The sequence below is a fragment of the Bufo bufo genome, chromosome 2, assembly GCF_905171765.1.
Source record: "Bufo bufo chromosome 2, aBufBuf1.1, whole genome shotgun sequence".
NCBI lineage: Eukaryota > Metazoa > Chordata > Amphibia > Anura > Bufonidae > Bufo > Bufo bufo.
In genome coordinates, this window is record NC_053390.1 from 418,302,507 (window position 1) to 418,327,885 (window position 25,379).

The 25,379-nt window shown below is 42.9% G+C and overlaps 1 protein-coding gene across 5 annotated transcripts in view; it reads right to left on the minus strand.

The window, feature by feature from the left end:
- The window catches only part of PALM2AKAP2 (PALM2 and AKAP2 fusion), a 371,929-nt gene that overhangs the window by 225,908 nt on the left and 120,642 nt on the right, over nucleotides 1-25,379 (minus strand). For 3 of the 5 annotated variants that reach the window (XM_040417327.1, XM_040417325.1, XM_040417328.1), the window contains exons 4-6: nucleotides 11,208-11,322; nucleotides 9,783-9,804; nucleotides 6,107-6,187 (exon numbers count right to left, since the gene is read on the minus strand). In XM_040417327.1, coding sequence (XP_040273261.1) covers nucleotides 6,107-6,187; nucleotides 9,783-9,804; nucleotides 11,208-11,322 — 218 coding nt within the window. The remainder of the gene's footprint in view (nucleotides 1-6,106; nucleotides 6,188-9,782; nucleotides 9,805-11,207; nucleotides 11,323-25,379) is intronic. The other 2 variants (XM_040417326.1, XM_040417329.1) reach the window with 1 other exon arrangement.

Genomic DNA, 25,379 nt, shown 5'->3' on the forward strand with positions numbered 1-25,379 from the left:
TCTCCATAAAGTTCAATGGAGAACTGGCCGCACCTCCAACCCTCTCCATTGAAGTATGAGGTATGAAAATGGTTGACCAAGCAGATGGCAATGTACAGTCACCCCTCCATTGAACTTTATGGACAGTTTTGCAAGCTGCACCACTGTTCTACTGAGGGTAAGGTCCCAGAGGTAGGGTGAGCACCAGGTATTCATGGGAGATCCAGTGGATGTGACAAATGCTTAACCCTTTCAGTCCCGGAGGTTTTTTCATTTATATTTTTCACTCCCTGCCTTTCCGGGACCATAACTTTTTTATTTTTCAGTTCATATAGCCGTATAAGGGCTTGTTTTTTGCGGAACAAGCTGCACTTTCTAATTCCACCATTTAATATTGCACACAATATAGCAGGGAGCTGGAAGAAAGTCCAAATGGGGCGAAATTGGAAAAACAGTTTTATGTGTTTTGTTTTTACAGCATTTCTTATATTGTAAAACTGACCAGTTACTTTCATTCTCCAGGTCAGTAATATTACAGTGAAACCATATATGTATAGCTTTTATACTGAAATGAAATAAAAATCTTGAAAAAATGTGTTTTTTCTTTTCGTCACCATATTCTGACCCCTATAACTTTTTTGTAATTATGTGTATGGAGCTGTGTGAGGGCTCATTTTTTGTGGGGCGATCTGTACTTTTCATTGATACCATTTTGGGGTGTGTATGACTTTTTGATCACTTTTTATTAAATTTTTGTGGGAGGAGAAGCAGCCAAAAAACAGCGAATCCTAAGAAACTGTATTTTTTTTATTTATTATGATTTTTTATTTTCATTTTGGGGAAAGGGGGTGATTTGATTTTTATATTTAGATTAGTCTTTCGTAGACTAGTCTTTCGTAGATTAGTCTTTCGTAGACTTAAATGCATAAGCATTGGAGTCTATGGAAATTATACTATGTTCCTATGGAGCTCTGACACAGGCAGGGGCTCCATAGGAACTAATGTGCAGCAGCCTCCTGTCACACCGAATGACCAGGGCTGCCAAACACACTCCCCCAATCCCTGCCAGGGGGAGCCAGAGCACACCTGGAAGCACGCACTTCCAGATTTTAGCACATCCATAATGATTAAATTTAAGGTGTTGCAAAGCTAGATGGTACTTAGTACTTAGAGGGGTTTTCCGAGATGTTGGCATAAGTTGGGGCCATATTGGACCCCATGGCCACGCCACGCTTCTGTTGGTAAAAGGTGTCCTCAAAGAGAAAATAGTTTCTCCTCAGGACAACTTTCAAAAGGTGGAGGACAAGCCGGGGAGAATCCGGTGCTGGTCAAGGCCACATCGACAACATTCAACCCATAAGTGTGGTCAATTGACGTATATAACGAGACCACATCAAAGCTGACAAGCAAAAACTGTGTGGGTAATTGAATTTGCCTTAATTTACACAAAAAATATCCAGTGTCTTTGACATAGGAGGGGGCCGAGGCTGCGTGGACCCGCAACAATCTGTTGTCCTGAGGAGAAACTGTTTTCTCTTTGAGGACACCTTTTACCAATGTGGCCCCAACTTATGCCAACATGTTCATGGCCGAGGTGGAGGATAGGCTTGTTTATCAATCTGCATTCTTTGGGAGGGTCCTGTGCTGGTTGCGCTACATCAACAACATTTTTATGATATGGGGTGGGACTAGGGAGGAATTGCATGATTTCCATACTCACCTTAATAGGGGGGTTCCTGGACTACAGTTTACAGTCACAGTGTCAGAAAATGAATTACAATTTCTCGATGTCAGGGTACACATCATTGATGGTGTTATACACATAGATATCTATCAAAAACCGACAGATAGAAATAATCCACTGGTTTATAATAGTTACCACCCGCGACGCATGGTTGACTCCTTACCATGGAGTCAACTGCTGAGAGTGAGAAGGATTGTCTCACAAGAAGGGAACTTTTCCAGTAGAGTTGATGAAATGTGTAATACGTTTGTTGATACAGGTTACCCTAGACAGCTGCTATTGAGAACAAAGAAAAGGATCATGGGAATTGATAGGGAGTCCACGCTCATTGAGTCATCTGGCGACAGGACCATGGAAAGGATTCCTTTTGTTTCCATTTTGGACAGGACAGTGGTAAAATTGCCAATATCCTTAGAAAGGAGTGGCATATTTCACAATGGGGGTTACCCGAGATTAAAGAATTTTCTGTCACTCCAATCATGGCTTACAAAAGGAATGCCAACCTACGGGATAAGCTGGTGAAATGTGATGTTGGTTGTCCAAAGTTGGATCGGCAATCGTATCTAGCACCCAAAAAGAACGGTAATTTCCCGTGCTTGTCATGCTGCAAATGCTGTAATATAATGAAGGGGGATACATTTACACACCCTTACAGTGGTAAAGTATTCAAAATTAATGGTTTCTTCACCTGCCGATCAAGAGATGTTATTTACATGATACAATGTCCTTGTAGTCTCATCTATGTGGGTGAGACTACAATGGAGGTGAGAGAAAGGATTAATAAACATAAGAGCACAATAAGGAAAGGTGCGTTGGACAAACCAGTCGCCAGACACTTCATTGAGCAGGGACACTCGATTAATCAGTTACGCTTTAGAGTCATTGATGCAGTGGGTTTCCTTAGAAGGGGTGGAGACAGAGAAAAAATTTTAAGGAAAAAAGAACTCAAGTGGATATATACCCTGCGATCCCTGCAACCATATGGTCTTAATTTAGAGTTTAGTGTGGCAGGGATTGAATAAGGTGACCCCCAAGTTATGATGTATAAATGCACTTTATTGAGATCATCCTCTGTATCCCATATAATCTTAGTGATTTTTTTTTATTGTTTTTAATTATGTCTGTTATATCCTCAAGAATGATATATGTAACTTTTTTCCATAATTATATGTTTAGTCCCCAGATAAATGTACATCACCAGGTTATATACATGTCCTGACACAATTTATTGGATGTGGATATATATATGACATGAACAAATGTGCAAATAGATCCTCACTCCTTTAGTTCCGCTTTCGCTGTGTCTGCAATCTGTTTTGTGCATTACCCTGGCAACCGGATACATAGTGATGTCATATCCATGCACGGCTGTTAGTCCCGGCGCCGGCTGTGTGACACGATTAGAGACGTATTGTGACGCGATCACGCGGGATTTCCGCGAGATTTGTAGCGTTATTGCGCCTGGGTGATATGTAAACAACTAGTAGCGCGAGTTTGCGCAGTGTGGAAGCAGAGACGCGAACGTCGGGTGGGAGCGTGTAAGAACATGGCGAATTTTACACAGGTGAAATTGCTGATATATGCAAAAGAGGGAATGTAATTGTGAACAGTCATGATTGGCTAGGTACTGCAGGTGGACGCATATTATTGGAGGATGGTTTTGAGGAGGGTGGTGGTTACCCTATTTAATGTTGGCATATGTTACTTTCTGATTATGCTTGATAAAGGCTGGTAACAGCCGAAACGTTGCACTTTATTTGTGTATATGCTGTGAATTTTTCGCAATAAAAAGAAAAAAACTGAGATGCTGCTGCGGCTTTTCTACTTCAACTTTCTGGTGTGACCGCTGTGGATCCGTGGTCCTCTTGGCAGCTGTTGCATTCTGGTGACCCGATGAGACCGTGTGTGCTGCTTTCATTCCTTCTTCTACTTTCCTCAGGATAGGTCATCAGTATCGAAATAATGGGGGTCCGACACACAGGACTCTCGCTGATCAGCTATTTGAGAAGGCACCGGCACTCCTGTGAGTGCCTCGGCCTTCTCTCTGCTTTTCCTAAGCCAGTGAAGGCACGTTCATGTGTCATGTGGCCTGTGATCAGCTCAGCCCTATTCAAGTGAATGGGGCTGAGTGCGATACCAAGCACAGACACTGTATAATGTACAGCATGGTGCTTGGTAAGCTTCGAGAAGGCAGTGTGCTTCCTGCCACGGCAATCCCATTCAGATTAATGAAACTGATTAGTGGCAGAAAATCTTCTGCAACAAAATCTGTCGTGTGTGAAGGCTACCTTAATGTAATATGTTGCCCTTACATAGGACAACATCCCAAGACACCAGTTCTACTTTAAATGACCTATTCTACTAACAGTACTTGAGCAGTTGGGAGACCAGCCACAGAGAATCTTATTTCTTTACTCCTGCTTCTCCACCCAAGAATGTGCTCCTATAACTTCTTTTTCAGCAGCATAATGTACCGGTACATGCGACTGAACAGGAAGAAACAGTAGCACATCTGGTCGAGGCTTCAACAGAAGAGCCCACAGCCGGTGATCACAGCGGCGTACAATGGAATGGTAAGTACTTCTAAAAACTCTCTTCCCTCCACAGGTTAGCTGAAACAAAGAATTTACAGCCCCAGAGAAGCCTTTTAAGGTATTTAAGGGTGTAAGAAACTAACATATTTTTCAGACTATTAGACACACTTTTTCTTCTTGATCTTGTGCAGCCATTTCCTGGTGTGTCTAATAGTCCAAATGCCGGCATTAGAGGCAGCAGACTGACCTCCATTATTGACTGAAAGGTCCTGACAGTGCAGTTGTGAGGATACTGTATATACTATGCTCTGTGGACATAAAATCTGTTTATTATCTGCTTACTAATCTCACACGGGCATAGTTGGGGGGCATTATGGCTGCTAATATGACAAGGTACTGTTGCTGACATAGTAAGGGGGCACCATTCTTGCAATGCATTTGTAAGACGGATCCGCATCCGGATGCATCTCACAAATGCTTTCAGTCACATCCAGATCGCCGACGGAACATGCTTGCCGGATCACACTGCCGCAAGTGTGAAAATAGCCTTAATGTATCACTTAATTTTTCAGAACTTTATTCCTACAATGCTTGAATGCACTATATTACAATACTGATAATAAAAAGGTAAAGACAGAAAAGTACAGAATTAGCATCAGAACCCCTCACTGTTGTGAATAGTAATACTTACATATTTTCTTTATAATTGAAATCATATATATGAAAAAGTGATGCAAAATTATGGTGCTGGTTTAACAAAAAAAAACACCAAACATTCAGAGGGACATTTATGAAACCTGGTGTGCCAGTATCTATGCATCAAAATGTAGCAGGTGATTTGACCTCAGTACCTTGTGGTGCCACTTTTGGATTTGGAGTACAAAAGTGGTCTTGTTTTCTGCTTATTCAACTTTGAAAGCAGATACATAATTTGCGACTTTTTGAAAAAGTAGCAAAAAAGTTGCAAAGTCACAAAGCGATATGGTGTAGATAAACTGGAGTAGCATTTTTCGACAAGAGTGTTAGGTTAAAAGATGCCTCAATTTTAACAAACACCATGTGATGTTTGATAAATTTGGCACAAGTATGCAGAACCAGACTCAAGCAAAACTGCCTAGAAAATTCCCCCTGAGTGTATGCTGGTTCGTTGAAAAGCAGTAAATCCAATTGTCAATACACATTTGTGGATTTTTTTTTTAACAAGTCAAATACACCTTTTGTTAGTTCTTAGTTTATGGTTAGGCAAGCAGAAATAATAAGGGGAAATTTACGAAGCAAAAGTAAGCCAAAAATGTAGTCCATACATTTTTATTACATTTTTATACCTACCTCCACCGTTTCAGAAAATGTCTAGAATAAGGCTAAGGGTAAAGGGTAGTAACTTATTGATAAATCGTCTTTACTTACACTAGTGATAGAAGATTATAACTTGATGTTGAGGGCTATACACTCACGAATGTGCTCCCCATGTATGCATACAGGTATATATCACGGTTTGGACATGAGAAAGCAAGTCAAGACCTCATCTGAGCCAAGTCTGACCATATATATATGTATATACACAGGTTTTTCAAAAACACAAAAGAGATTGTACATCATGTACTATTTCTTCAACTAGGAGGGTGGAGGTAGAAAGATCAGTATAACTGATACATTTCCTTGGTTGAATAAATATGTTAAAAATGCAGCTTTCAGTGCAGATTTTCTCATGGGCCTCAGAGACCACAAATCTTAATTTTTTAGCTACCAAATTAACCAATAGGAGGAACCACTTTAATAACCAGTTTCCCAATAACTTTTAAGAATTTAGAAACAATGTAAGTATCCACATAATCTATGATGTACTTACCAGGTGTCCTTGTTTCCGGTTGATTCGAGTAGAGTTTTGTGATTTCAGGGATCTGGGAGTAGATATAGTTTACTGCATCTGCTTTAAGAGAGAGCAAATAAGGTTAGGTTAGCAGCATTGTGGAGCCCCACAGTCGGAGCTGTGCTTAGACAGCAGCAGAGAGTTAACTTATCAGCCGGCACAATGTACATCAGAGCATTCTACTGAACAGCTGGATCAGAGGACACAAAGTGCAGAATCATTGCCTTGTGATTGGAGTTCAATAGACTAGCTGAGGCAGGAGGGAACACATCCAGGTCTCTTAAGCTTTGCAATAGGTTCATAGAGTTTTGGGGAATTTCTGGATTTATACAATTAGCGGCAACACCGAACAATGCTACTACTGGTTTAATAAAATAATTTTATATTAAAAAACAGAATATAATATCTGAGGGCACCAAAGATGTAGGCCTGAGATAAGCCTGCAAAGGTTGTACAAATAGTGTTTGACATGTAAGCCGACTGACATTTTCCTAAGAAAGAAACTGCACAGTAAACATACCGTAAGTCTATTCGAAATATCCTTCAGACTCAAGGTTTTAGATAAATCAGGTCTTATATTTACTGTAATTACCCCCATTCATATCACCCCTCATTAACAGCTCCCTGTACAAAGCCTGACCAATCCCCTCTGTGTCATGCCTCTTCTGCACCTTTTTAATTCTCTTCACTGTCTGTTCTCATGTGTACACTAAATGCCTTGCCTCCCCATACCAAGACCTCCAGACTACTCAACTTCTTCTTTCCCCTATACCAGTGCCTTCAGAGTATACTCAATTTTTTCTTCTTCCCATACAAATGCCGCCAGAATACGTAGTTTCTTCTTCTCCCCACACCAATGCTACCAGAGTACTCAGTTTATCCTTCTCCCTATACAAATGCCTCCAGAGTACTCAGCTTCTTCTTCTTCCCATACCAGTACTTTCAGAGTATTCAGCTTCTTCTTCCCTCTATACAAATGCCGCCAGAGTACCGTGGGGGTAAAATGGCTGTGCATCTTATAAAGTGAATACTAGTGAGCGCTTCCATTATGGAAGCGCTCACTAGTATGCTTTAGGTGCCGGGAGTAGGGAGTGAAGCGCTGCAAGCGCTTGTAACACTCACCCTCCCGGTCTTCATCCCTGGGGCCGGCGCTGAACTGTCCTGACCGCGTACAGCGTCAGGACATAGTGCGCGCACTATGACCTGACGCTGCACGCAGTCAGATGACAGGGCAGCGCAGGCCGGGAAGACAGGGGAGCGCGACTTCTGCCGGAGGTGGAGAGGAGCTGTGGCGCAGGACAGGTAAGAGATGGTTTTTATTTTAATCTGATGGGGGTCTCACTATGTGGGCTGATATCAGGTCTGATGGGGGTCTCACTATGTGGGCCGATCTGAGGTCTGATGGGGGTCTCACTATGTGGGCTGATATAAGGTCTAATGGGGGTCTGACATTGTGGGCTGATCTGAGGTCTGATGGGGGTCTCACTATGTTGGCTGATATAAGGTCTGATGGGGGTCTCACTATGTGGGCTGACATAAGGTCTGATGAGGGGTCTCACTATGTGGGCTGATATAAGGTCTGATGGGGTCTCACTATGTGGGCTGATATAAGGTCTGATGGGGTCTCACTATGTGGGCTCATGTGATGTCCTGATAAGGGAATCAGATGTGATGTCCTGATATGGGGGCCTGATCTGATGTCCTGATATTTATGGGGGCCTGATCTGATGTCCTGATATTTATGGGGGTCTGATCTGAGGATCTGATATGAGGTCTGATGAAAAAATATTTTTTTCTTATTTTCCTCCTCTTAAACCTGCGGTGTGTCTTATTATTGGGTGCATCTTATAAAGGGAAAAATATGGTACTTAGTTTATACTTCTCCCCATAACAATGCCTCCAGAGTACTCGGATTCTTCTTCTCCCCATACCAGTACATCCAGAGTATTCAGCTTCTTCTTCCCTCTATACAAATGCCTTGAGAGTACTTAGTTTTTACTTATCCCCATAACAATGCCTCCAGAGTACTCAGATTCTTCTTCTCCCCATACCAGTACATCCAGAGTATTCAGCTTCCTCTTCCCTCTATAGAAATGCCTCCAGAGTACTTAGTTTGTACTTCTCCTCATAACAATGCCTCCAGAGTACTCAGCTTATACTTCTCCCCATACAAATGCCACCAGAGAACTCAGCTTCTTCTTCCCCCTATACAGGCCAACAGAGAATTCAGCTTCTTCTTCCCCCTATACAAATGCCAACAGAGAACTCAGCTTCTTCTTCCCCCTATACAGGCCAACAGAGAATTCAGCTTCTTCTTCCCCCTATACAAATGCCAACAGAGAACTCAGCTTCTTCTTCCCCCTATACAAATGCCAACAGAGAACTCAGCTTCTTCTTCCCCCTATACAGGCCAACAGAGAACTCAGCTTCTTCTTCCCCCTATACAAATGCCAACAGAGAACTCAGCTTCTTCTTCCCCCTATACAAATGCCAACAGAGAACTCAGCTTCTTCTTCCCCCTATACAAATGCCACCAGAAACTCAGCTTCTTCCTACCCCTATACAAATGCCAACAGAGAACTCACTTTCTTTATCCCCCTATACAAATGCCAACAGAGAACTCAGTTTCTTCTTCCCCCTATACAAATGCGACCAGAGCAGCTCACCAAGCACCGCACTGAACATTGTACCGCATGACATCACATGGCCTAGACAGAGCTGCAAGAAGGCTGCTAAGCTTCTGCAAGCACCAGTGCCTTCTCAAACAGCTGATTGGGGGGGGGGGTCAAGGATGTCAGAGGACTTGAGATGACATAGGATGGTATTACAGATAAAAACGTTTTTTAGATTTTTGTTGAAAATAGTACTGTTTATAATCAAAGTGGTTCTTCTTAAGCTCCATAAAAGCCTCAAACACAGAGGGCTACCACTAATCTGTTGGCATGTAGATTTATTAACTGCATTCAAAACATATACACATATACTTAGGAGATTCATTTTAAATTGGATTACTGCTAAAAATAGCACAACATAATCATATTCTTGCGTAGTCCTTGGTCTTCAACTCTGAATTACAAGAATTGTGTTTTCAAGAAAATTAAAAGGAATTCCAACTTGTCATTTATTTCAGAATTTCTTATGTGGTCTATGAGCTCTTTCACAAAATGAAAAATAAAGGGCAGCATCCATAGTATCTGTATATCCTCATTAGTTAAGTGTTTATTTAATCGTGATGCAAAGGTTCTGCCTTACACATAGTCTTTATAATTATTACTGTTGTTATCATAACTCAATATTAAAGAGGTTTTCCGGGCTTTTCCTAAATTCTGTGTATCAGATAACCTGTGTGAGACAAAGTTTCAGCAGTTAAAACCCTTCCATTCCGCCGCCGATTCCGTAATCTGCGGATGCAACAAGGACTGCAAAACAGATATGGTCGTGTGCATGGGGTCTTAGCAATTACTTCTACTGAAATGTGAATCACAGAGGGAGAAAAATTGCATAATTGCAAAGTTGGATCACTGGATTCGGGCTTATGTCACTTGTCTGTATCCAGAACGTATTTGTTCAAATCACTATCTAATCAAGTCTAAATATGTTAACCTTTACCAGGAACAATAAGTGTTTAGCAGACTTTAAAATGTGAATGTCTTACCTTTCTGCTGATTTGACAAGCTCTACAAGAAATAAAAAAATATTTCAGAACTTACACAGTTTAATTTATTATAATTAAACACACATTTTCCAGTTATAAAATCCAGTTAGAAGAAAAGACAATAATAAATAAAAAAAACATTTTATTTTAGTAGCGTATGCCATATATGAGAATTTGAGCATGATCACTTGTGGGAAATATGAAATATTATCACTTCATTTTTCACATTTCTGGACAAGAGAAACATAAAATAAAAAATGTAAAAAATAGCAAAGAAAATTGACAATGATTTCATCTTTAAAAAAAATTGCATGACATATTCCCATATTAAACACTTACGGGGGGAATTTATCACGTCCTGCACTCCTGAATTCTGGCTTCACAAGTCAAAAATAGGGTTTTGTGAGTTTTTAGGGGTCACTCGCACACATTTTGCATTTTTACACCACTTACCCCTGTTTTGAAAGGTGGGTGAGGAAGTGGGCTGGATTTCTAGCAACTGTCAAGGCAATCCTATTCATTTCTATGGGCTCACCGCTACTAAGAGATCGTGGCTACGACAGCATCGCCGTGTAGCCCTAGACTTAGGTGTTAAATAGTCGCAGTGATAAATCTGAAGTGGAACTGATTAACATAGCTAGCCACACCCACTTCCTCACCCACCTTTCAAAACTGAAGTGAGTGGTGTAAAAATGCAAAATGTGTGCAAGTGACCTCAAAAACTCACAAAACCCTATTTTTGACTTGTAAAATTCAGGAGTGCAGGTTGTGATGAATTCCCAAGTGTTTAATATGGGAATGTGTCATGCAATTATTTTTAAAAGATGAAATTTTACAAACATGAGAAACAAATTTGGCACAAAGTACGTCAATGCAAAACTGACTTCAAATTTTGACCTTATACATAAAAATGTACTCAGACTAAAATGGCAGCCTTCCATTGACTTATACGGGGAAAGTGGCTGGTGTAAACATTTACAGCATATCCTTTGGATATGCTACACATGTTTAAAGGCTTTATCTCATGAAGACAACCCCTGTTCATATAATCTATTATGGCATATTTAAGTCAGAGGATGTCTCCTGCTTGGGATCCCCCTCTATGAACCACAACAGGGAGCCACTCTGTGGAAGCATCTCTCATTCTGGCAGACATGAGACCATGTATTTTATTGGCATACCCGTAATACTACAAATGCCTGACAAGCCATGGCTTTCCCTGACCAGGGGGAACTACATTCTGAACATGGCTAGGTCTGATGGGACACCCCCTTTAGGACTGGAATACCTCTATAATTCTTTAGATCCCTTTCTAAACAACAAAGCGTGCTCCAACTCCCAGTTCATCCCTTCCCAGTGAAATCTGTATCAGACACAAACTTTGTGGAGGCTACAGAACTGCCCATAAAACTGGTTTTTGCTTACCTTTTGCAAATCTACAAAGGAAATTTCTGTTTCTTTTAGTTTCTCTCTCAGTACTTGTTCTTTGGCAGATATTAGTGATTCTTCACTTTCTAGTTTCTCAATGTCCTGCGCCAATCTGTAAGACAATTAAAAAGTGTACATTGTAAAATCAATCAAGTAGATTTAAAGGGTTATAAACAACATGCATAAAATGGAAAGACAAAATTCAATATTGGCAAATAAGTCAGACAAGACTACTTCCTTTCAATATTCAATAATTAAATTAATTAAATAATGAGATAAACAACACTGAACCTAGACTAATGAGAACTGAAGACTAGTTAAGATGACACTACAATCAGTATGGAGTTGAAAATAATTAAGACCTAAGGACTGTTAAGTGACAGAAGTAGTAGACCAATTATTAACATAATTAATGTATATTGTTAGGCTCCATATGAATGTGAGAGCTGGACCTTAAAAGCAAGAAAAACTATTAATATTAATTGATAATCAAGAGATAACTGGTGACTGAATAGACCATTCTGAATGTTTTCTTGCCACTGACCTCCTACTGCTCACGTTCTTTTCTCCTAGAATCTGAAAGTATTGGAAATGTATCTACCGTACTTGAATTTTCTGGACTGGTAGATGAATGGACTATGTAGGTATAAGGTATGAAACAGCTGATGGGGTGTTATAAAAAAAGCACACACTGGATACTTCATCTTTATTTTCCTCTGTTTTCTTTGTTTGTCCTTAGTTAAAAAATGTTTGTAGAGCTATAATCAAAAATATAAAGAGTATTGGACAAGGGTGGTTCACTGGTTTGAATAGAGGTGTTCAGTCTCTGTACTACAGAGTATCAATTCTCTGTAAAATTAAATAAATGCTAAGAAAAAGAATGTAGTGGCACTTAAAGAGGACCTTTCACCTATTATGACATTGTGAACTAAGTATACAGACATGGAGAGCGGCGCCCGGGGATCTCACTGCACTTACTATTATTCCTTGGCGCCGCTCCGTTCTGCCGCTATGCCCTCCGGTATCTTCAGTCACTAAGTTATGGTAGGCGGAGATTTCGGTCACTAAGTTATGGTAGGCGGAGTCTGCCCTTGTTCTGCTGTAGTGCTGGCCAATCGCAGCGCAGAGCTCACAGCCTGGGAGGTTCTTTTCTCCCAGGCTGTGAGCTCTGCGCTGCGATTGGCCAGCGCTACAGCAGAACAAGGGCAGACTCTGCCTACCATAACTTAGTCTCCGCCTACCATAACTTAGTGACCGAAGATACCGGAGGGCATAGCGGCAGAACGGAGCGGCGCCAAGGAATAATAGTAAGTGCAGTGAGATCCCCGGGCGCCGCTCTCCATGTCTGTATACTTAGTTCACAATGTCAGGATCCGTGAAAGATCCTCTTTAAGTAACCCCCAACATACATCTGTAATACTAATTTATTAAAAAGACCAAGTCACTGTCTGAGACAATAATCTAAATAGAAACCATAATAAAACACTTAAAACATAAAATCCCACGTCTAAACAGTATAGTCCTGGTCTGGTAAACAGATCAATTGAGACATATATTGTGTGCTGCAGGGTCTTTGTGTTCACACTAAACCTCAATTCACACCTGATACGCTCGTTCCTGACAATCTGCCCATCTAAAGCCCACGTCAGTGTTTTGGTCTGGTATTTCCATCAGGAATAGTGAGCCAAAACCAGGATTGGAGCCTACACTTACGGTAATCACAATAGCCATCCCTTGTTATCATACTGTAGAGGTGATCACTGCATGTAAATGCAGTTCTTCACCTCTCTGAACGAGCAGCCGGTTGTCTGGAAGATATGCTTCCTTCAAGATAATTGGCTGTTTCAGTGATTTTATGTCGGATACAAACGTATCAGGTGTGAATTGAGGTTCAGTGTGCACGAGAGGGGCCCATGACACACAATATACTGTATGTATCAACTGATCTGTTTACCAGACCAGGACCATACTATTTAGACGTGGGATTTTAAGTTTCCCGTGTTTTATTATGGTTTTTATTTGGATGATTGTCTCAGACTGGGCTTGGTCTTTTTAATAAATTAGTATTATAGACTTATGTTGTGGGTGACTTGAGCGCCAGTAAATTTTTATTCTTAGTATAAATGTGAAGAGAGGACAAGATACAGACAGCTGTAGCTTTAGTCTGGGTTTCCTCAAGGCAGCTGCGATCTGTTAATAATTCTTCTAACCTGCAAATTTGTGCAGCCATTGGCTGCTATGGGTAAGAATTCAGCCCCACACAGCAGCCGAATCGGGGCCATCTTGTAGGAAATCAGACTTAATATACCTTTCTGTCCATAGAATGTTACTAACTAGGAATCCTGACAAGTCAAGTCAATTTCTTTTACTAAGGCTAAGTTCACACGAACGTGTGTGATCTGTGGCCGTATTGCGGCCCGCAAATCGCGGGCCGCAATACACAGCCACAGTTCCATAATACACGGCCACAGTTCCGTAATACACGGCCACAGTTCCGTGTGAATTCCGCATCACGGATGCGGACCCATTCACTTCAATGGGTCCACAAATCCGGAATCGCGGAACGGCACCCCTCGGAAGCACTACGGAGTGCCTCCGTGGGGTTACGTCCCGTACTTCCGTTCCGCTAAAAGATAGAACAAGTCCTATATTTTAGCGGAACAGCTGGATCGTGGACCCATTAAAGTGAATGGGTCCGCGATCCGATGCGGCAGACCTACGGCCGGCGATCGTGCATTGCGGCCCGCTATTTGCGGGCCGCAGCACAGGCACGAGTCACACACGTTCGTGTGAACTCGGCCTAAGGCTTGGTTTACATCACGTTTTTCCCATCAGTTTAACATATAGAAAAAATGTATACGTTAGAAGATGCCTAAGACTGATGCCATACGGTGGCATCCGTTCACCATAGAGTTCTATTGTAAAAAAAAAAGTATACATTAGGGTACTTTCACACTTGCGGCAGAGGATTCCAGCAGACAGTTCCGTCGCCAGAACTGCCTGCCGGATCCGTCAAAACGTATGCCAACTGATGGCATTTCTAAGACTTATCAGAATCCTGATCCATCTTACAAATGCTTTGAAATGCCGGATCCGTAATTCCAGTGTCATCCAGAAAGATGAAAGACATCCTGAACGATATGCTCTCTATTCAGAATGCAGGGGGATAAAACTGATCAGTTCTTTTTCGGTATAGAGCCCCTAGGATGGAACTCTATACTGGAAAAGAAAAACGCAAGTGTGAAAGTACACTTTTTTTTTACTGGACTCTACAGGATACAAAATCATGGTGTGCTACACTTTTGAATGCTTTTTTTCCCCAAAAATACATATTAAACGGATGGCAAAAACTTGATGTGAACCCACTCTAAGCTTTTTCTAAACCCATAAAATTTTACACCATGGGGCTGTTGATCTTCTTTAAAAGGATCTCCCAAGCACTGCTAATGTAAATGAAAGATCAGTGGTAGGCAATTGTCATGTTCAGTAAATACATGTACATAATACTGTACATAAGCCGCCCACCAGAAAATAGAAATGACAACGAGCATATTTACAGTAGTCCATTCTGGTGACAGGTTTCTTTTAATTAAAGGAGCTGGTCTTTAGTTAAAGAAATTTGCCACTCTATATATAATACCGACTAGAGGTGGGACGACGAATCCACAAATCCCTTGAATTTTGCTGTATTCGTGGGATTCATGGACTCGAATCCAGACGTAATTTCCGAGATTCGAATCCGACGAATCCCGCCGCGACGTTACGTCCCAGCGCCTCCCGAGACGCTTGCTATTTCCCCAGTGGCGTCGCCAAGGGGGGGCCAGAGGGGGCCACGGCCCCCCCTACATCATGCTGTGCCCCCCCAACTGAAATGTGCCCCCATTCATTTTGACCGCTCACAGGAGTGTACATTTCTTCTAAACTGTAATCGGTATCCTCTGACATGGTCCTGCAGTAACTTTAACTTTAAATCAGTGCTCGCTTGGTAACAACTAACAGGCAGTGCAGGCGGCGCGCCTGCTCCTCCCACTAGGCGACGCAGACGTCACTGTGAGCGCCACCCGCGCACTGCCTGTAGGCTGTAGCCTGGCCCTGTTACCAAAGCTAGCTGAGGAGTGGTGTAAGTTACTAGTAGAGATGAGCGTCCGCTTTTATAAAGTTAAAGTTACTGCAGGATATGGAATACAGTTTAGAAATGTGACTGTCAAATGTACACTCCTGTGAGTGGCGGGGAGGGGGATCTGTGGATGACACTGTTATGGGGTGGGATCTGTGTATGACACTGTTATAAGGAGGGGATCTGTGGATGACACTGTTATGGGGGGGCTATCTGTGCATGACACTGTTATAGGGAGGGGGATCTGTGGATGACACTGTTATGGGGTGGGATCTGTGGATGACACTGTTATAAGGAGGGGGATCTGTGGATGACACTGTTATGGTGGGGGGGATCTGTGGATGACAATGTCATGGGGTGGATCTGTGGATGACACCTATAGCATAAGATGCTATATACGGTATGTGTCATCCACAGATCCCCCCATAGCAGTGACATCCACAGATACCCCTCCATAACAGTGTCATCCACAGATCCCCCCATAAGTGTCATCCACAGATCCCCCACCATAACAGTGTCATCCACAGATCCCCCTCCATAACAGTGTCATCCACAGATCCCCCTCCATAACAGTGTCATCCACAGATCCCCCTCCATAACAGTGTCATCCACAGATCCCCTCCATAACAGTATCATCCACAGATCCCCCTCCATAACAGTGTCATCCACAGATCCCCCTCCATAACAGTGTCACCCACAGATCACCATAATTTTTATGTACAGGATTCATAGGATTCGAGATTAGAAAGATTCGATATATTCGAGAACCTTTTTGGATTCTGATTTATCGGATTCGTCCAACCTCTAATACTGACTCATTTGTGGGCAAAGGGGATCCATCCAATTTACAAATATATGTTCATCAACAGTTCTGCACAATTAATTCCCGCTGTAACAGAATGCTCCCTAGTTATCTATGCCTTGTTGTCTGACAGCACCGTCGATCACATGCAAAAGATGGCCTCACCTGGGCCTATCCATCAGTAATCTAAAGTGACTTCCATAAAAAACTTTGTACATGCGCTAGTTCCTTGGACGCTTTGTAGATGCTTTGATCTGTGCATGTACAGGTCCCAGATGTAAGCGCAGGTCAAAGCCTCTACAACGAGCGCAGGAGCAGTGTGGGCTTAATTTATCACTAACTCTTTAAGTAGCAGGTTACAATAGCCATAACTTTTTAATTTTCTGTTCATATAGCCATATGAGGGAATATTTTTTGCGGGATAAGTTGTATTTTTTAAGGGCACCATTTAATTTACCATGCCTGCTATTGGAAAATGGGGAAAAAATTCTTTGTGGGGTTAAATAAAAAAAAGCCAAGGTTTTTGGGGTTTTGACATCATGGCATTCACTGAGCGCTAAAAATTTGATGACATTCTTATTCTGCGGCTCAATACAAATACAGTGATACTAAACTTGTATAGTTCTTTTTTTGTTTTACTACTTGTAAAAAAACCTTTTCTGACAGCCATAACTTTTTTATATTTCCATCCACAGAGCTGTATAAGGGCTTGTTTTTGCGGGACAAACAGCTTTTATTTTTTTTTTCCGTTACGGTGTTCACCACACAGGAATTTAAAAAAAGATAATTTTAATAGTTCAGATATTTTCTTACATGGTGATACCTGATATGTTTAGTTTTTTTATTAATATATTTTTACATACAATAGGGAAAGAGGGGTGATTTAAACTTTTAAAATATATATATATATATATATATTTTTTACTTTTTATTTAATAACTTTTAGCCCCCTTATTGAGCTAGAACCTGCGATCTTTTGATCCCTTGTCCTATACACCCTGAGGCCTCTTGCACACGAACATATTTTCTTTTCGTGTCCGTTCCGGGTTTTTTGCGGACCGTATGCGGAACCATAAACTTTAATGGGTCCGCAAAAAAACCCCGAAGTTACTCTGTGTGCATTCCGTTTCCGTAGGTCTGTATCTCCGTTCCGCAAAAAATAGAACATGTCCAATTATTCTCCGCATTACGGATAAGGATAGTACTGTTCTATTAGGGGCCAGCTGTTCCGTTTGCGGACCGCAAAATACATACGGTCGTGTACAAGAGGCCTAATAGAGATCAATTAGGGTGAATAGGATTTTCACATGCTCCCTGCTGCGCTGTGCTTTGCGTATACAGCAGCAGGGAGCTTACCATGCCAGGCCTGGAAGGCTTCAGAAGCGGCCAGGCTGCCATTTCACTGCAAGGGCTCCGATCGGAAGGCAGAGGAAGCTGAATCCCTGTGCTTTACTTCACAGTTGGAGCGATTGGTGTTGAATCGGCGTTCCCTGTCATTGCGGCCATTTTCAGGCTGTATGATACAGCCAGCACACACAGCGTATGGAGCGGGCTCACAGCAGCAGCCCGTTCCATACATTACCTCAACCACGATGACGTAAAACTATGTCTCAGTGGTTGAAGGGGTTAATATACACCAGTTTCCTGGTGTTAGAAAGTTGCAAACTGTGTATTTGCGACTTTTTCAACACAACTTGTGTGTGCTTCTCTGCTGCCTTCAACACTTTCTTGAAAAGCCACATTTATCTTCTTTTACACCAGCTTTCAGGCATAGAAGAAGACTGAAATGTAAGCCAGCCAGGGACTGGAGTAGATTTCAGTTCAGACGCACAGACTGCCGATGTATTTCATATTTTGTGAAAGAGCTTTATTTTAGTTATAATAGTCATCTGTTGAATTTAACATGAAACTAACTTTATTTTCCAGGGAAAGAAACAAGTATACTTTGTTTTTCTCTTACAGAATTATATTTTGGCACGTGCAGGAACCATGAACAATTTCCATCAACACGAATTACAGGACTGTGCTCAACTTGTGCTTCTATACATGGAGATTAGACAAATATGCCTTCACTTTCCTAAGTATATTATGGTTATTCAATGATTTGCTTTATGAAGCTCTTAACTGACCAAACACAAAAATTGTATTGCCCTGATCCTTTGAAGTCTTCCTTATTAAAGAGGTTGTCTCCCCATAGTAATATTAATTCTGTAGATCATAAAACATAAATCATATCTGCAATGTAAATGCTATAAAACAATTATCCAGAGTAAAGCACATTTACTTACAATGTATGGTGGTTTACTTACAATGTACGGTGGTTAAATCTATTTCCATTGGGCAGTGAACAGAGGATCCCTATGCAGAGAGCTGGCTGTAGGCAGAGTGACTGAGCATGCCTGACCAGCAATACAAAGCTCTGTAGATGGATGTGCCCATTGCTATACACAATGAACACCAGGTGGTGCCATACTATGTAAGTAAATGTAAGAACCCTATATGTATTTTTTTTTTTTTAATCAAATCGTTTTTATTGATCCAATAAATGCATCATATTTCAAAACATTACATTGCCTTTTTCTTTTTCTTTCAAAGTGTGAAATCAGTGTACAGCGATATCCAATGGTAACATCACACAATATCATCATATAGCTGTACATAGCTTGTATACATATAGGATCAAACATTAAGACAAAAGGCGCATATATATTAACAGCCTCTAACACCCTCCCACCCCCCCACCCATATCCCCCCCCCTCCTCTCCCCATAAACAAGTCGTGAACCCATTAAGAACCTAAATAACCACATGAGTATGAGATAACCAATCACTCCATAATTTCTCGAAATTTCTGAGGACAACCTCTCTTCACATACACCCCTTTTTCCAGCATCAGCATGTCATGCACCTTCCGCACAAACTCATCCAATGTGGGCAGACTTCCCTGAATCCACCTCAGAGCCACCAATTTCCTGGCCACGTACAACAGCCTCCCCACCGCTATCTTAACCAGTTCAGTCCCTCCAATCTCAGACACATACCCCAATACACACACCTTGGGATCTTTTTGAATTCTCAACGCCATTTTACTGTTGATCATATTCAGTACTCCTTCCCAGTAATTACCTAGACCAAGACCAAAGCATATGCAGCAGATCCGCACCGTCTTCCATACACTTTGGACACTTGTCATCCATTCTTACTCCAACCTTTTTTAGGAACACTGGCGTTTTATACACTCTATGTATAATAAATAATTGGGACAACTTGCCCTGTTCACTCAGGGACACTTTGGGAACTCCTTCCAGTATGTCATCCCACTTATCCTTAGAGATATTCCCCAGGTCAGCCTCCCACTTCTTCATTCTTGAGAGCGGAAATCCTTCCAAGAATTTATCTAGTAGGAGAGTGTATACCTGTGATATCAGTCCTCTTCCCCCCCCCCCCCCTGTCGGGAGAACAAGTTTATGGACCACCTCCATTTGGGCTATTGTACATCCTTTCCCCATCGTGACCTCAAAGGCATGCCTCAATTGAAGATATTTATAAAACCATCCCCTGGGGATATTGAATTCCTGCTGCAGGCTCTGGAACGATTTAAATATCTTGCCCTCAGTTAATTGGCCAATCCTCATCACTCCATGAGATTCCCAATTCCGGAGTCCTGACATGGTTATGAACTCAGGCAATAGGTGATTATTCCTAATAGGGGAAAGCTCACAAACACCACCTACACCTCTCAGCTGCTTCACCTTTGCCCAAACTTTTTACATAAGCTCAATAAGGAGGAGCTTCTCACTCCCAACATGCATTCCCGACCCCTCCAGAATACCCATGAGGTCACGACTGCCCAACCAGTGTTGCAGTATCTGCCCCGTCATATCCGGCAATTGGAAGCTAATCCATCCCTTAAAATGCTGACATTGGGAAGCTAAAAAATAAATCCATGCGTTAGGAACAGCCAGACCACCTTCAGACTTAGGGTATTGCAACGTCTCCAGTCTAATCCTAGCCTGACCATACTTCCAAATAAGATCCCTAAACATAGAATGTATTTTCCTAAATCTATCCAGGGGGATCCACACGGGAGCATTATTCAATACGTAGAGCAGCTGGGGCATCATAACCATTTTTAAAAGATTCACTCTACCCACCACTGAAAGAAAAAGTCTACATGATGTCCTCACCTTTAGTCTAAAAGTAGCCAGCAGCGGAGACAGATTAAGGTCTTCGAATTCCGACAGTCTAGGTGATATATCTAGCCCTAAATATTTGAATTTATCCACCCAAGGAACCAAACTATCAACTTGCCTGCCTGACAGGGCCTGTCCATCAACTGGCATCAAAGCAGACTTCTGCCAATTTATCTGAAGCCCAGAGAAGCTACCGAATCTGTCAATCAATGCCATGGCCGCATCCAGGGATGCACTAGTATCGCCCAAAAAAAAGCAGAGTATCATCCACGTACATAGCCACTTTATTGTGCAGCCCACCATATCGAAACCCCTCAATATTTGATGACAGGCGAATAAAAGCCGCAAGCGGCTCTATTGCAAGAGCAAACAGCAAGGGCGACAATGGGCATCCCTGTCTGGTGCCCCTAGCCAAGGCAAAACAGTCTGACAACCCCCCATTAGCTCTAATTCTTGCCATGGGACTCAAGTACAATACCTTTACCCACTGAATAAACCGCGCGCCAAAGCCCATGATTCTCAAGACCCCCCACAGGTAGTTCCACTCCACACTATCAAACGCCTTGGCGGCGTCAAGAGCAAGCAAGGCCCTGTCTCCACAATTATCTGCCGGAATATTCAAACTAGCATATAGTCTACGGAGATTAATAGCGGTCGATTTCCCAGGCATAAAACCCGTCTGATCCGGGTGCACAATGGTCAGAATCACCCTGGACAACCTGTTCGCCAGCACCTTCGCCAGGAGCTTTACATCCGCCGTTAGAAGCGAAATTGGTCTATAGGAATCCGGTAACTTGGGATCCTTCCCGGGTTTAGGCATAACCACAATTATAGACTCCTGCATCGAATGTGGTAGCGAACCTGCCTCCAATGAGTGCTCAAGCACCTTAAGTAATACAGGAAGGAGTATCCCCTGCAACTTTTTATATACTTCTACCGGTAGGCCATCAGCCCCCGGCGCCTTACCATTCGCCATATCCCCAAGCGCAGCTTCCAATTCTTCAAGTGAAATCGGCTCCTCCAACCTTTCTCTATCCTCTTCTGACAGCACCGATAACTGTGCCTCCACCAGAAAAGCATTTAAAGCCTCCTCAGAACTAGAGACAGTAGAAGCATACAGAGACACATAAAAACTTTTTAAAATATCTAATATTCCTTTCGTGTCCTGACTACTGTTCCCCATGCCATCTCTTAATTCCTGAATACAAGAGGAGCCTCTCTGGGCCTGGGAAACAACAGACAGCAGATGACCCACCTTCTCGATAAAAGAAATGCTCCAGCACCAGAAGGACGTAATGAAAAAATTCCCGGTCTTTATTCAAATCACCAGCATATCGGTGCATACAGCGACAGTGACACAATGACCCACTTGTCCCCACGATCTACGCGTTTCGGACGATGTTGTCCTTAGTCATGATCTGACCCACCTTCTCACCCTCTTCAAAAGATCTCTGGCGATAGAAACTTCTCTTCCTTTCTGCGGCCTGCACTAACTGACACCTCAGCTGCTCCTGAGCTACCGCCAGCGCCTCACTATTAATCAGGGTAGGGGATCTACCAAACTCCCTCTCAGCCTCAGCCACTAGGACATGAGCTTTAACATCCGCCTCTCTAGACCTAGATTTATGTTTGCTAATTTCTTTCATCAGGACTCCCCTCAAGAATGCTTTCATGGCATCCCAGACACCTGGTACTGAAGCCGTCCCCGTATTGATAGCGAAAAATTCCTTGATCTCTAGAGAAATCTCGGATAGGTCACCCAGCACATTCAGCCAGTGTGAGTTACATTTCCACAGCCTCGGTCCCTGCCTGAGCACCCCCAGGCACAAGTCAATCTGCACCAGAGAGTGGTCAGACAACGACCGAGGATTATAGACAACATCCCTAACCAGTGGCAGCATAACATCATTAACAAGGGCCAAATCAATGCGCGATAGCGAGTGATGCGTGGCTGATCTGCACAAGAATCCACGCTTATTAGGGTTACGCATTCTCCATACGTCATATACACCAATTTCACACATAATATTCTTTAGAGCCACACTCCCCGATGAACCACCTGACCCTTCCACCCGGCATCTCTCTAAGGAGTCATTCAGCGTGCAATTGAAGTCCCCTACCAGTAGCCACGGTAACTCAGGGAAGTCCGCCACAAAGTCCATAATCTCCCTTATCAATGGCGAAGCAAACGTTGGAGGCACGTACACCGACACAAGCACCATCTGTATCCCATCCACCTTACACACGACACAAACATATCTGCCAACAGCATCCACACATTCCTGTATATGTTCATACCTAATACTACTATGCACAATCATACTTACACCTCTAGAGTGAGAGGAATGAGTTGAATGTATCGCATGAATCACCCAATTTTTACTCAGCCAGTGGAGATTATCGCCAATCAAATGCGTTTCCTGAAGACAACATATAGCCGGCTGAAACCGCCCCAAGTATTGGAAAATACACTGTCGCTTCCGTGCATCTGCCATCCCTCTCACATTCCAACTTAAAACTCTAATCACCTGTGACATGGTAGAACATTAAGCCATACTTGAATCTCACAACCCACTCAAACTCCATCCACTCAAAGTTCACGACCCTATCCCCTCCCCCCAACTGTCTCCCTTCCCCCCCACCCATAATCAGGTTACTGTAACTGGGGATCGCAGTCCCCCTTTTATCAACCTCAATCATTAAAACAGGGCAATCCGAGAGCAACTTGTCCCCAAACTTATAATAATCATAACAGATTACAACACACTTCCTCAGGTAGAGAATCCTCCCCACAGCTGAGAAATACATTTTACTCTCTCAACCACCTACTCCCTCCTCAGGATCTACCATACGGTAGCATTGCATAATACACTTCTTAACTGGTGCAACATTTAAAGCGACCTTAAAGTGCAAACACATATATAGAGCAAACATAAGAAACCATATCTCTGCCTCCTTCAAGTGTCCAGGGCCCCACTCCTCAATTGCCGCTCGTGGACGTCCAGCCACTGCGCCGCTTCCTCCGGATCCTCAAAAAATCTGGTGGATCCCAAAGCCACCCCACGCAGTTTAGCAGGGAACAGCATAGCATACTGGACTTGTAGACCTCTCAGCCTTTTCTTTATATCCATAAATCTACTCCTTCTCCGCTGCACCTCATTAGAATAGTCCGGGAATATGGACACTTTAACCCCATTCAGGACCATCTCCTCATTGTCCCTGGACTGCCGCAGAATAGTGTCCTGGTCCTTGAAATGCAGAATCTTTGCCAGTATAGGGCGAGGAGGCCTGCCTGGCGGGAGCGGCCGCATGGGCACTCTGTGCGCCCGCTCCACCGCATACAGGGAAGATAGGCCTTTCTCATGGAACAACTGATGCAACCATTTCTCCACAAACTCTGTGGCATTGGCCCCCTCCGCCTTCTCTGGCATTCCCACAATCCGCAGGTTATTCCTTCTGGACCTATTCTCCAGATCATCCGTTTTGGCATATAAAGCAGCAATGTCCTTAGCAGTTGTTTTTGCCGCCATTTGCAAAGGTTGAACTACATCTTCTATCGTGGACACCCTCTTCTCCAATTCAGAGGTGCGCTCAGAAATCTTATGTAGGTCATGTCTAATTATAGACACATCTAATCTCAGGCTGCCGACTTGCACTGTGAGCACTTTCAGGGTGCTGTTGCAGCTGGCCACAGCGGCCATGATATCTTTCAAAGTGGGCTCCTCATTGGCCGCGGCCTTAGGGCCTACTGTGTGAACATGCAGGGGTCAGTGGCGGCCAATTCACCGCATCCAGGGCCTCACCATCAAGGGATCCGTCCTCCTGTTCAGAGGAGGTATGCATATCTGTCTCCTTTCCCTCAGCCCAATCGCCCACTCCGCTGTCAGTACGAGCATACTTGCTCAGTTTAGCAGCCGCACTCTGACTCATCGTCTGCTGCTGCAGCGCCTTCCCCTCTCCTCCATCGGCGCCATGCTGGCTCACCTCCGGCCTGTCGGACCTCGGCACTTTACTAGCTCACAAAGTCACCACAGCACCCTCCGGTAACTTCCCTTCCACCAGGCAAGGTTAAATCAGCGATTCGAGGAGTGCTACCACTCGATTAAACAGGATGCTAGCAGGAGCAGTGAGCGGTGCGACCTACTCCATGCGCTCTTAGGCCACGCCCCCCTATATGTATTTTTTAACAGCATGCAAAGGCTTACATTTTTATCATATGACATGTATTGTAATGATAGGACAACTCATTTTAGGCTACTTTCAAACTCGCCTTTTGTGCATCCGTTCAGAACAGATCCGTTTGTATTATCTGTAACATAGTCAAGATGGATCCGTCTTGAACACCATTGAATGGAGAACGGATCCGTTTTCTATTGTGCCAGATTGTGTCAGTGAAAACGGATCCGTCCCCATTGACTTACATTGTGTGTCAGGACGGATCCGTTTGGATCAGTTTCATCAGACGGAAAGCAAAACGCTGCAGGCAGGATTTTGGCGTCCGTCTCCAAAGCAGAATGGAGACTGAACGGAGGCAAACTGATGCATTCTGAGCGGATCCTTTTCCATTCAGAATGTATCAGAATGCAAACTGATCTGTTTTGGACCGCTTGTGAGAGCCCTGAACGGATCTCACAAACGGAAAGCCAAAACGCCAGTGTGAAAGTAGCCTTAGAGGAATGGCTTGACCATAAACCAGTGATTCTAATAATTTCGAGTGACAGATTTAAACCATCTGTTGCCATCCCACATTGGTCAAAAAAGTGCTCACAAGTGTTGTTTGTATTGTCCAGTGCTGTTGGGGGTATATTCTTTGTCACGTTTGATAATAATAAAATCTTCAGGCCATCTAAGTAAAACAGTAATAGTTTAAAAGGTTAAACAATCCAACAAGTACAGATTTTTCAAAGGTCTACATTGTAATATTTCTCACTGACATGTACTGTATAAAGCAAATGAATCGCATCATTCATTGTGCTAGGTCAGTAGGGTCATTGGTCACATTCTCTTTAAAAAGCTTGTTTAGCCTTCCCTCGGTGGTTTTCCTTTAATGCAAGATAA